The sequence below is a fragment of the Fusarium coffeatum genome, assembly GCF_003316985.1.
Source record: "Fusarium coffeatum strain FIESC_28 chromosome Unknown BRIP53273_contig_56, whole genome shotgun sequence".
In the NCBI taxonomy this organism is placed as follows: domain Eukaryota; kingdom Fungi; phylum Ascomycota; class Sordariomycetes; order Hypocreales; family Nectriaceae; genus Fusarium; species Fusarium coffeatum.
The window spans coordinates 1-12,266 of NW_022157853.1; the positions used below are offsets into that span (position 1 = coordinate 1).

The following is a 12,266-nucleotide window of genomic DNA, read 5'->3' on the forward strand; positions in this document are numbered from 1 at the left end:
AAAAAAAAAAAAAAAAAAAAAAAAAACAGATACCAATAGCCAGGTTCGCCCAAGACAAAAAACAATGCCTGTTGCTTTTCCTCGACCGTGACACCGAAATAAAACATACTCAATACCCGAATGTAATAGTCATTAAACCATGACCATGTAAGCATAACTTTTGCGCCCCTTTCCTTCCATTATCCTCAGACGCCCCCTTGCCTTTCTTATGCGCCCTTTAATCCAATGTCGACAAGCGTTTGATGATCTCGTTATGTTTGCCGAGCTGTGTTCATGTATGCGTATGCATGCTCGACCCCACTATCGTGTTGGCTGCAGGCGCAAGCTTAGTTGGCCTGAGACCTGAGGGGAAAGAAGCCATCTGGCATGGGTTCAACGTGCCAGATCTTGGGCGCCTCCTCGTTGAAGGCATCTTCCCACTCCCGTCTAAGATCCGCGGGAAGATTCCAGCCCAGTTCGTTGTCTCGAAGTCTCATGCGTACCAAGTGACGGCGCTCTTGAGCACCCTCACCATTGACAAAACCTTCGCGGCGATGCAAAATTGTGAGGTTGTTGATGAAGTGAATGTCACCTGCCCGGGTACTGATCTCCAGTTGAGTCGCTTTGGCAATGTTCTCGATGGAGTCCAGAGCTTCCATCTGGCGTGGGGTAACGGTGGGGAGATTGCTAGGTCGTGGGTGGACCGCATTCCCTGTCAGGGCTACCCTCCCGAAGTTCATAATCACTCTTCCGTCATGGTGGAAGAGGACAGGGCGGCATTGGAAGCGTGGCCTATCCCAGCATCACAGGTCAGTTGATGTACTCTTGGTCTATCAATGATACAAGGGAAAGAAGAAAACACAGGTGATCATATGCGGCTACTTACAGGGCGAATGGCCAGTCAGAGCGAGACAATGTGCGGATCATGTCAGGGCGACTGGCAGCAAGAACATTGTAAACAGTGTAGGCCGATGCGATGATGCATTTGCCTCCCGAGACAGCCGTGTTGCGAGTGAGCCAGCTCACGACATCACCGGCTTCCTCATTGTGGAAATTCTGGAATGCAAGTTAGCGTCTGGACTTGTGACCAAGACGATAGAGGAACATGTACTTACAATGGGGGAAGTGGAATGACGATGATGACCAGCCTTGAGCCGGGAAGAGTTGTCGGCAACGATGTGAACTGGAAAGACGTCAATATGTGTCACAAACAAGCAGGAGTCCATCTCGGAACAGTGAATACTTACCCAGCATGTTGCCTTTTCGGTCCTGACGGCCGTGACGGTCGGCGATGTATGACTGGATACCAAGATACAGTACTGTCAGGTCTTCAACAGAGTACTTTCGAGGATCTAAGCCGCGGATGACACCGAAACCCTTGCCTTGATGAACGTCTCGGCGAATGCGATCCAGGCGGGACCCTAAAGTAGGAAGGGGGAAGTTGTCTCGGGATACACAATCCCCATCGAGTCCCAATGCTGTTTGGTGTAAGCCACATCCCGGACGCCACGACTGGGGAGGGTTAAGAAACGTACCTTTGAAAGACAGTAGGGCGCTTTCAACTTCCTTTACATCCGATTCACTCAAAGTGTGGATGTACTCCGACTCATCCGTGAACTGAGAACCGGACCAAGCCATCAAGTCAGGGAGAGCTTGGGGCCATCCTTCGGGGATGCCAGCCGGTGCATCTGCCACGCGACTGACGCAGCCAGCGGCCGCACGAGCTAGTTCGATGGTCTGGCTGGGACCAACCATAGGCCTAGGCATGAAAGATGTCATGATGGCGGTTCCTGAGAGAGAGGCTCGCTAGTGATTCCGTGGAGGGCGTCTGTTTCGTGTTAGCCAGCCTCTTCCACGAGTAAGGGAATTAGCGTTGTTGGGGTGGACCTACCGGTTGAAACGTAACGGGCCGATAGTTTTCTGGTGATAGTGTAAGACAATGATTGAATATAGAGAGATTTGGTATAAGTGGTGGTGGGTGATGGGAGATGTAGGTGTGGTTTGGTGTAAGAGTGATGAATGAGAGAAGATGGAAGAACAGAACTCGGATGGTGCGAAGTGTCTGTTTATATGTCTTGGTTGATCTCAGATATGATGGGAAGGAGATGATCGTAAAACAAAAAGGAACGTTTGACACTATCGTGGCAAGTGCTTTCCAAGAAAGGTAGTGACGTTGGAGGCGCTTGGTTTCGAAACTGCCGACTCCTCGACTTAAAGGGAAAGCGCAACTTACAGCCGAGCAAGGTAAGTGATGGGAATTTGTGAATTGTTTGGTAAGTAGGAAGGAAGTATGTAAACGTAAACAGTTGGCTAAAGCAGTGATAACAATCAACGAAAGGCAAGTAGTAACGACAGATACTGCTGTATAAGTAGTTTGGGAAGGATGGCAAGAACGAAAGTCGGTAGATTACAACCGAGACTAGGCTGATGATGAACAAGGCTGATCTGAGCTCAAGATGGAGACTGCTGTGGAAGAATTAAAGAACGTTTGGACTAGATGTGGAGGCTAGTTTATTATAGCTTTTCTAAAGTGTATGGAGATGATGGCCCTGGCTTGGTCTGGAGATGTACATATCTCCTCGAAAGAAGCGGCTCAACTGGGAGGGATGTGATCTCTCGGCTACCTGCAACGGCCTTGCTTCCTACCAGGGTCCCTTTTTTTTCGTTTTGAATTTCGATGACGAGGAGAAGAGAGCAGCTGCGGGTACAAGAGAAGACTTTTTTTTTCTTCCTTTGTTTCTCGATGGCGGTTTCGTGCTTTCCAGGTAATGTCAACTACCTCAGATAAACTTGAACAGGGGTGGTTGCGATGGTATTGGACTGGGTACCTGCCTGGGTAGCGGTAGCAGGTAGCAGGTAGATCGGCTACATGCCTACCCGTGCACGCTCGTGGCAGGTCGCAGATACGCTGCGGGAGACATGGGGTATAGATGCAACAGAACCCAGAATCGCGGGTAAACGCCTGACTACCATGGCTTAGCTGAACTGGGTGCTCGGTATTTCCAGAGAGGTACTGGACCTGGGTACGATACGATCCATGGATATGATACGGTAGGGTAAGGATAAAGAATAATGATATAGTATAGTCAATACCTAGTTCAGGTACCATCGGTACGACTAAACTACCTAAGGTATTATACAAGTTAAGTTACCTCAAGTGGACGGGAAATGGAAGGAGCAAACGAAGCAAGTCTGAGGAAAAGGCCCTGCCGTTGATATTGTTACGCCTTTGTGGCTTCTTCGCTTGTAACTGGTTGCTCAAAGACCTGGATAGCAACATTAACTCTACATAGCCTAACCTTGATGCATGTACGTACGTACATTTGCACACCGAGTATCCGTATGTATGTATGTGTGTACAGTACTGACCACACTATACAGTGCAAGGGAAGGGCAAGGGGAATTGGCGGAGAGAGAACCAAGAAACAGGAGACAAGTCGAGACGAGATGAAATTAGATGAGACGAGAGGGCGGGTTTTCTCATTCCTCGAGAAAACAGGTCAGGGCCCCCCAACAGATGGGATGGGACGGGGACGCGTCTGAGAAAGAAGGAAAGAAAGGGAAAAGAAAAGAAAGGAAATGGCAAATAGGATGAGCTTGCGGTTCGGTTGTAAACTAGCAGGGTTTACAAGCTGGAGTTGGGTAAAAAAGCAAAAGCAAAAACACCAAGCTAAGAGACTCAACGAACTCCTCCAGTACAGTACAGTGCCGTCTGGACGTAGCGTGTGTAGCACGAGTGGTTGATGATCCCCTTCGTGTTACTCCCTTGCAAGCCTACAAAACTAGACTATCCAGTAGCAACGTTAATGGTTTTGTTAATTTTAGGCCCTTCCAGAAAGTGGTTCCTGAAGTCATCTGAGGTCCGCATTGGCGTACCTTGTTAGCTAACCAGGCTACTGGACCTGGCGAGCTGGAGCAGCCTAACTTGGTACTAGGGATCCGGAACTATCTATCCCATGGCTACCTGACCTGACCTTCGTCAGCCTGCCACTCAATGGCGACCTGTCAGGTGATGCACTTCGCAATATCCAGGTATCCTGTCAACTCGGCAGTCAATCAAACGTTAATCCTACAGACATAGTCGAACTTACCTAGTGTCTTCTCTCAACGTCATTGGCCAGCGGGAATTATCCGTTGCCACCCGTTTAGCTTCCATTAGCCTTGGTGTCTCGGGTCCCAGCGACTGGTTCCCCGTAGTAACAAACAGTTAACACTAACACTACCACTAACAGGCGCATGGGCATTCGACTCAAACTCAAGGCAAGGCAAAGGTAGAGAGAGGCAAGGGATATGCAATGCAAATATGCCTATCCTATCTCATTCAATCTTTGAACTCTCCTTTTTTCTTTCATTCTCATTTTCTCTGCCACTCCACTCCACTCCCTCCTCTCAACCGACCGACCGACAGACTGATGCACAAGATGAACAGCACACTGTACCGTACTGCGCTACACCAACAGAGAGAACCTTGAAAGATCACAACAAAGCATATCACAATATCACAATATCCGTGGCTTTGAACTTGGTCCGGGAGTCTTCCAGGTGCCGCCAGCCAGGCCCGGCCCGTCCGGCACCTCTCCCGCCGCGTCCAATCCCCCGTCATCTTGGTACATATAAACCTTCAATCCGCCTCGTGTTCACGCGCAACATTGCACAAGCCATCCGTCAAAACGCAGCAACCCGTCATCGCTCGACGCTCGGTCAGTAACTCTCGCCTCTTCCTGTAGGGGGCCGAGCACATTCTGGGCTCTCACCTCCCGAGCCCCTCCCTCACTTTCTTTGTCTCCCTCATACCGTCATCTCATTTCTCGACCAATATTGTTGTATCGTGCGCTGCGCTGTAGTGCGTGTCGTGTTGCGTTGCGTTGCAATGCTTATCATTCTTTCCGTCCCTTCCGTTCGTTACTCCGAACCCCCGATATCGCTACCGTTGCCAGGTCCATGTGCCGGGCCAGCTAATGAGAGCTAAACGATCATCTTTTTGCTATCTTGATCCCCCGCAAACATTCCAGTCCACCCAGCCATCAACCATGTCCTCAAAATCACCAAACCAGTTCAATTCTTTTTCTATACCCTCACCTACCGTTGACCGCCTTTTCGTACCCAGAACATACCCAAGGAAACATTAACAGAAGTCCCATTATCGTTATCATCATGGTCATTACCGGCCGTGGTCCATCCTCTCCCCCACCATGTCCCGCCTTTCAACATGTATACAGTCTCATTTCCCATACTCCCGCTGTAAGTACAGCATTTGCCTGCCGGGCACAAAATCTTAGCATTTTCTAGTTAAGAGCTCCACGAGAACAACATGGGGTTGTTCTGTCGATCATATTGCCAGGTCATATCGTTGCTCGAGGCTGCCAATTGGTCTCAAACAACTGACTGACAAAGAAATAATCATGCTCGTACGCGGATGAGTTCCGGAGCTTCTCCCATTGCAACGCTGAACCGCGAAGTTATTTGGTTAGCCTCATACCCAAAGACCAGGAGACAATCAGAACAAGGTGTTGATGAACTCACCATATCGTCTAGCCAAGTTGCTTGTGTTGTGCACGAACTTGATCTTCTCTTCGTCCAAGCCTGCCAGAGTTCGCAGATCTTGGTCTTTGCAATCTTCAGAGAAGGGGTAAATGCCCTTGTTGCAGTAATGGAAATGCGCAAGCAGAATGTTCGCCCCTTTTCACATCTCAAGTCAGCAAGTGCTCCAATCACAGAAAAGAGTGGCGTCCTACCTAGATGATATTCTTTGACTTTCTCTTCACGCGCAAATCGTCGCTGCGAGTGCACCTCATGATTAGCAACTGTTGCCCTTTTCATGCACACCTATCGAATGATTCCCGAGCTTCTTACCTTCATGCCGTGCTTCTTCGCGTATCCAGCGTCGTGCGCCGTGATGAGAGCCGTGTTATGCAAAAGAATGAAGATCACGAGGTATGTAACCAGCCATGTGCTTTGCTTGTTCTTGGACATCATCTTCTGCAATTTGTCTAGCAGCTCTCTTCGCAGTTTGGTCTGAATATGATGGATCAGGATGAGATCCATTTGGGCCCCGAGAACTGGTGGGAGAGGAATGTTGCCATGATTCGGATTAGTCTCATCCAGAATGTTCCTCTTCATACCCAAGGTCTCCTCTCCTACAATGAAGCTCGATCGTGTTGTCAAACGGATCGACATCCATAACAGCAGAGTCTGATGGATTAGGTCTGCGCACTCGGGCAAGGTGGTTGGATCTTTGAAAATCTTCCAGGCACGCAAGTAAGTTCGGAACAGGAGACCTTCAGGAGGGCCAAGCAATTTGGTGAAAGCGTCCTGCATGGTGTTTTCGATATGGCTCAGATATTCACTCTTCACTTCCTCGAGGTTTATCATAGCATAGGGAGGGATTGACACCGACTTCTTGACCCCCTTATAATCCCATGTGCGTTCCAGCTTGTCGCCAGCTTGGGGAATGAAACGTTGGACCTTGACCTTGACGAATTTGTTCGAAAGACCCCCGGAGAGATAAATGATTCTCGGCTCTTCAGTCGCCCAACTCTGTATCGGGTCTGAAATATTGTTGGTCCATCTTCGCGTCCATTCATAACCGGGAACCTGACCAGGCTTGAAGAGTCGGATATCTGTGATCTTGTATCTGAGACACGGAAAGCGGCCTGCCCTCGAGTTGGAGACTTTCTTGCACGTCAAGCATGGTCCTCCCTCTTCTTCTGGGTTGTTTTCACACTGTGTCATATGGTCAGTGGTCCATCCATAACATGTCTTGCTCACGATAGTAAAAGCGTAGGCTTTTACAAACACGGCGCGGCTGGCACTTTATTACTTACGCGTATTCTTTGCATTCTACATCTGATGCACGAACCGATTTTTCGGGTTTGAGCAGTTTGTTCACGAAGATTAGGATCCTTGAATGGGCCTCGCTTTCCACCTCGCTGGTTAGGGAGTAAAATCTCAAAATTGGGATGTTGATCAATGAGAGACCACCCATTCTGTCCAGCCTCTTCGCCGTTCTGCCCGCTGATAAGCATCCCATACTGTGAAACGCCATCGGCAGGGGTCAGGCCGTGGTGAGTAAGAGCAGATGTGTCAATAAGATTTGGACCTGAGTCATATTCAACTTGGGAAAGATTCTTGGACATAAGGTGTTGGTTTGTCATCATTCCCGGTTCTTCCAATGGTGCTTCGTCTTTGAAAACTTGAGTGGGATAGAAATCCCCCCCTGGGAGATGGGGCTGCTGAATCGGGATGCCATCGCTCATCAAAGGCTCTGCCAATGTCGTTTGGTCAGGAATAAGAGGGAAGCTAACAAGAGGTGCGACATTCAGTTCGGGCTGTTGATAGTGATAGCTTGGTTGTTGCCCTGTAGTCAGAGTTGTGTTGTCATACGCCTCAGAGGATGGCATTGTCATGGATGGCTGCTTTTCTGCTACATATGGAGCGTCTGGACCAGAAACCACAGGCGCAGCAGTCGGCAGTTGTTGATAGCCTGTCAAAATGTTGTGAGTAACGATCGAGAGGATACCGTGATGTATTGATGAAAGGTCAGTCTAAGAGTCTTCACTTACCATCCGACTGTCTTGAATCCCAGCCGCAACAAGGGCAGAGGAATAAGGTGAGATCCGCCATACGTCTGGCCAGTGGTGAAGTTGAAGACGGCATGGAAGGTTGAGCACAACCGCCCCAACCTGTCGAGTTCCCATACTGTTCATGGCGCGGATCATAAGGATCTGATACAGGAAGCTTCATCAGATGTCCTTGGGACGAAGTTGATCCATGCTCAGGCGTCATTGGGATCGGCGGGTCGACTCTTCTTCTCTTCCTACAATGTGCTTGATCAAGTAGTTGATGTATTTGATAACCGGAAGCTACTCCATAGAAACTTGCAATCTGATCAAGACTTTGGTGAATCTCATATGGTAAGATGTTATAAGTGGGATCCACGGGAGGGGTGAAAGATATTGAGGAAGGAACAGGATCGTCAACCCCTAGTTCGAGGAGAGGCCTCTTAACTTTGGAAGGATAATGCGGATTCTATAGAAAAAATCAATTCACCGCACATTTAGTTGTGATAGATTGGGGCTGGGGGCAAGATCAAGGAGAAGATGCTTGACCGGGAGTCATGGCACGAGAGCCACGATGGGGCGGCGAGAAGAGGGAACGGGGGTGATTGGCAACAGCCGCAGGGGCCATCCAGAGAAACCGATGAGACGGGGAATCGATGATATAACTCCATGCAGCTTGCCGCCAACCGGGGAGAGAAACTCTTACCATAATGGCTGCAGTGAGACAGGACAGGGTGTGAAACAAAGACTGCCTAGTAGCAGCAGTAGTAAGAACAGAACAAAAGTCAAGGTACCACCGCGCGGGGATCAAAAGCGACGAAATACAGGCAATGACAAAGGAGAAACTGGCTTGCCCAGTTTGGACTCCAGAACAGTGGTCAAAATCGAGCGACGCCGGGGTGGAAAGAGGGGGGAGTGTGGTGGTAGGCTAAGGTGCCACGAAAGCCATCACCGGAACACTTGACGTTCAAACCCCCGTAGTGCGCCGAGTGGAGCGCCAGCGACGACCGGAGCCCAGACGACAACGACCGAGAGGAAGGCCCAGACGGTCGGGAGAAGTGAATAATGCAATGAGGGAGGCGAAGAATCCGGGGAAGATAGGTGGAGAAAGGATAAGTGAGGGCTGTAGAATGAGCCCAATCAAACGTTTGAGGCTCCTCGCCCACGGATACAAGTTTGATAAGATTTTGGTGTGCTGCTCGCAGCCGTAGACCGGAAAGCTTCAAATGTGAACACAGTAGGTACCACCAGGACAAGACGTGGAGCCTTGTTCACCCTGTTTACTCTTTTAGCAATAGGGCGGGCTAGGCTGCTGTGGTACTGGTAACAGAACGTGGAGCGGGCAACTGATGGTGCTGGTGCTTGCACCGGACGGTGCGTTGAGCAAACTCTGGACGATATGCCTGCGGCCGCGATCGTATGGATGACGGCCGATGCGGGCTGCGGGCTGAGCAAGTCTGCGGCTGGCGGTGTGGTGGTTGTAGTGACTGGGCGTTGAGCGATTCAAGAAACGGCTCGACGGTCTGCTGGGAATGGCGATGATGAACGAGTCTGTGAGAGAGGAAAGTGGACTCGGTGAGGACGGCGTCTACATGGCCTCGTGCTGAGTAGTTTTTTGACCGGTCTGAGGGGTACCATGGGAGTGGCAGGGGCCTCCTGATTGCAGTGCGCGAGGGCAGAGGATTTTGGGATATTACCCGCCCTGCCGGTTCAGTGTGCCTGGAGTTCCCGATCTGGTGTAAAATAGTATAACAGCTCTGGCATGCGAATGAACAAAACAAAGGCATTGACGACGGGTTGAAAACTTCGCTCAAAACCAAAAATGGGTGGTCTGACTTGCGCATGGTCGTAGTGGGTTTAATCCGCCTAATCAGTCGAATCTTCGGATCGGTCTATTGTTCCATAGCCAAAGAGCCTGCCTAGTCATGACAACGGTTAATACGTGCATTAAAATGCCCATGTGATTGACATGGGGCTGACCAATGTAGGTCATGGCTGCACAACCGCTCAGCTAGGATTGGATGCTATCCTCAAATTGCTTTTTCTCTCACAGGGTTTCGCAACGCCGACCCGCCTGGGCATCGCACCCCAGCTGCCCAGGTAAGAGGTACATCGTCAACTCCGCCAATCTGGCACAGGTTCTTAAAAGTACTTGTCCTGAAGAGTCAAGCAGCTCCGAGGAAAGGTTGTGTTTCATCCATTAACCATCCCGAACCCGACGTCGAAAGTTCTGCGAGGGAAACTGCAGAGACGATGCGTCCCAGTGTATAAAGCAATGTAATGACACCTCAGAAGGCACATATCAGCCGGACCTCTAGTATTCTTTGCTGATGCCCAACCGCAAGATGCAGAGAATGCATCGTAAACCTGCAAACCTCCGATGCCCGTCGTCCCAAGTATTCTCGCTTCCTTCTTCACCTACCAAGTTGACTAAGGCTGACGAGTGGTGACAGATAACACGGCCAGACAATTCGAGTCGATACTGTTATTTGGGCGCCGTCGGCCTTTTGACCATGTGATAAGACTTTTGTGTGCCGTCGTCACGCAAAAGTTCTGGTTGGTACGAGAAAGAAGCAGGGGCAGCGACCGGTGAGACCAAGAATCACCATTGTTCGCAGCCGGATATTGGAATTGGACATCGGACCGATCGACACCCGTTTGTCTGTGTGCGTGTTATCATTGCGAATTTCTTACGGGAGAGCTAGGTGCGCATATGATGCTGGAGCTGGACACACGCTAACCACACTAACGGCACGATGTGAGCGAGCTGTGGGCGAGAAGCCGCCCTATCCTGCCCTGCCACCCGGCCGGGCTGGCCAAAGGTTCTGCAGGAGATTGTTGAGACAAATGTTCAGATGCTGGATGTTCTTACATCAAACTGCATGAGTGGAAATGAGTGGCTTAATGTTTTCTCTTCTCTCGTGAAAGTGCAGGCAGGGCTTCTCAAGGAACGCAGATGGGCGTTCCTGGCGATATCAGCCTGTGACGTCGGTCTGGAAGATGGATGGCAAACAATGCAAGTTACAGAAACAATCACTGGGCGTTCATGGGAAATTGCAAGAGGTGCCATGGTGATATCCCGTGATTGGAAGTTAGATTCGAGTGGCGGTTGCGCCTTCCCGCAACGGATGTTTAGTGATTTTGCTTTGCGTTAGTACGAAACCTCAACGGTCTACGGAAGGAAGGTGCGTCGCTGTTGACTTGACATCCACTAGGGATCGAGGTTAAGTCGGGAAGGACCAAACATGACTTTCGTATCCAAACTTAGTACCCGTTGCTACTGCAGACCGAAGCCATCTCGAGCCTTGATCGAACCCCAGAACGTAACCAACCTCTCCAGTTCCTCTACATCGCCCTGCACTAGCTAAGCGCCAGCATTGAACGAACTCTTTCTCCCTTAGCGGATCTAGAAAAGAGCATGGATGCCACATGGAAGGAGCACCCTTCCTTCCACTAGTCTAGACTTTATCCACCAACGGGTCTTCCCGTGTCCTAAATCGAACCTATGTCTGTGAATAGATGCCAACGGACCTCCTCCCGATGATGACTGGAACCTCAACGCTCCATCGGCCATGTAGCATACACATATATGCAGGCAAGGCATGGTTACACGTCCGAGGTTAAGTCTCTTGCTTTGAATGCTATTGAAAACAAGCTATTCGTCCAACCTTGTTTCCTCTTCAGCCATGCAAGCTGCTGCCGACCACTTGTCTAGCTGAGACATCCAGCTCCACATTGCCCAACAGCCATAGGCATCGTGTATAATTTCTCTCTTATGGTACAGTAACACGACAGCAACGGACGAAATAAGTGCAGCCAGTCGGGATTCCCGCGGACTCGATCCTGGAATATGCAAATGTCTGCTTTGCGCACTGTCCAAATCCCCTCGGCCGATCGAAAAAGAACGCAGTATGTGGCCAGGGCAGCATTGGACGACACAGGGATAATCGCTCTCCGGTGCGCCTCTCCTGCTTCGGTGTCAGTTAGCAATGCTCGTTGTCAGAAATCAAATATCGGAAGCATTTTACTCCAATGCACCTTTATTAGTGCAGATGACGTTTCTATTGTCTGGGTCCCAAATGGTCGGTATTTCGGGAATTGGAGATGTGACTGCTCACCGGTCTGCCAGGAGCCCTTGTTACCAAAACCTCGGTATTCCCCCACGCTGACAATCGAGGAAAGACGCCGGCATTCGTCTGTGGAAGCGAGGCATACGTTATTCGTTGTGGAACTTATGACCTTGACGCAAGTCACGGTTCCCGGACCGGCGCAAACGCCCAGTGCAAGTCTTAACTGAATGGTCAGGAAATATGTCTCAACTTGACCCTGGTTGTGACGAATGGTCAAATTGCGACCAATGTATGTCCAGTACACCATGCAAACCCGCCGCGCTTCGAACTCTACGTCCTTTGACCGGACGAAAGTTCCAAGTGGCCAGTTCTATAATTAATATCCTTCCATAGGTGGGCATGTACCATCCTTCCAGTCGATTATACTGTATGGGATTCTTCTGCAAAGCTCTTCTCATGCCACTCAATACCGATGCCGTTGAAAGCTCTTTGCGAACCCATTCTTCGCGATCCTTGAGCCCTTGGGCGTGGGGCTCTTCACAGCTTGACCCCGCCCATTGTCTTCCAATTTCATCTTGGTAACCTATATAGCAGATCCAGTTCGCCTAACCTGGAACTGTTTTCTTTCAAGTTTGAGAGAAGCACCAGCGAAATATGT

At 50.0% G+C, this 12,266-nt stretch overlaps 2 protein-coding genes across 2 annotated transcripts; both read right to left on the reverse strand.

Annotated features, from left to right (window-relative positions):
* Nucleotides 1-326: 326 nt before the first annotated feature.
* On the reverse strand, nt 327-1,758 carry FIESC28_02609 (uncharacterized protein; the record flags this gene model as incomplete). The annotated part of the gene is made up of 5 exons (XM_031156758.1): nt 327-771; nt 866-1,035; nt 1,095-1,162; nt 1,227-1,457; nt 1,515-1,758. 5 exons carry the CDS (start codon nt 1,756-1,758, stop codon nt 327-329), a joined length of 1,158 nt encoding a protein of 385 aa, XP_031019150.1.
* Nucleotides 1,759-5,476: 3,718 nt separating this feature from the next.
* Nucleotides 5,477-7,764, reverse strand: FIESC28_02610 (uncharacterized protein; the record flags this gene model as incomplete). The annotated part of the gene is made up of 5 exons (XM_031156759.1): nt 5,477-5,658; nt 5,715-5,757; nt 5,833-6,702; nt 6,804-7,462; nt 7,542-7,764. 5 exons carry the CDS (start codon nt 7,762-7,764, stop codon nt 5,477-5,479), a joined length of 1,977 nt encoding a protein of 658 aa, XP_031019151.1.
* Nucleotides 7,765-12,266: the final 4,502 nt, after the last annotated feature.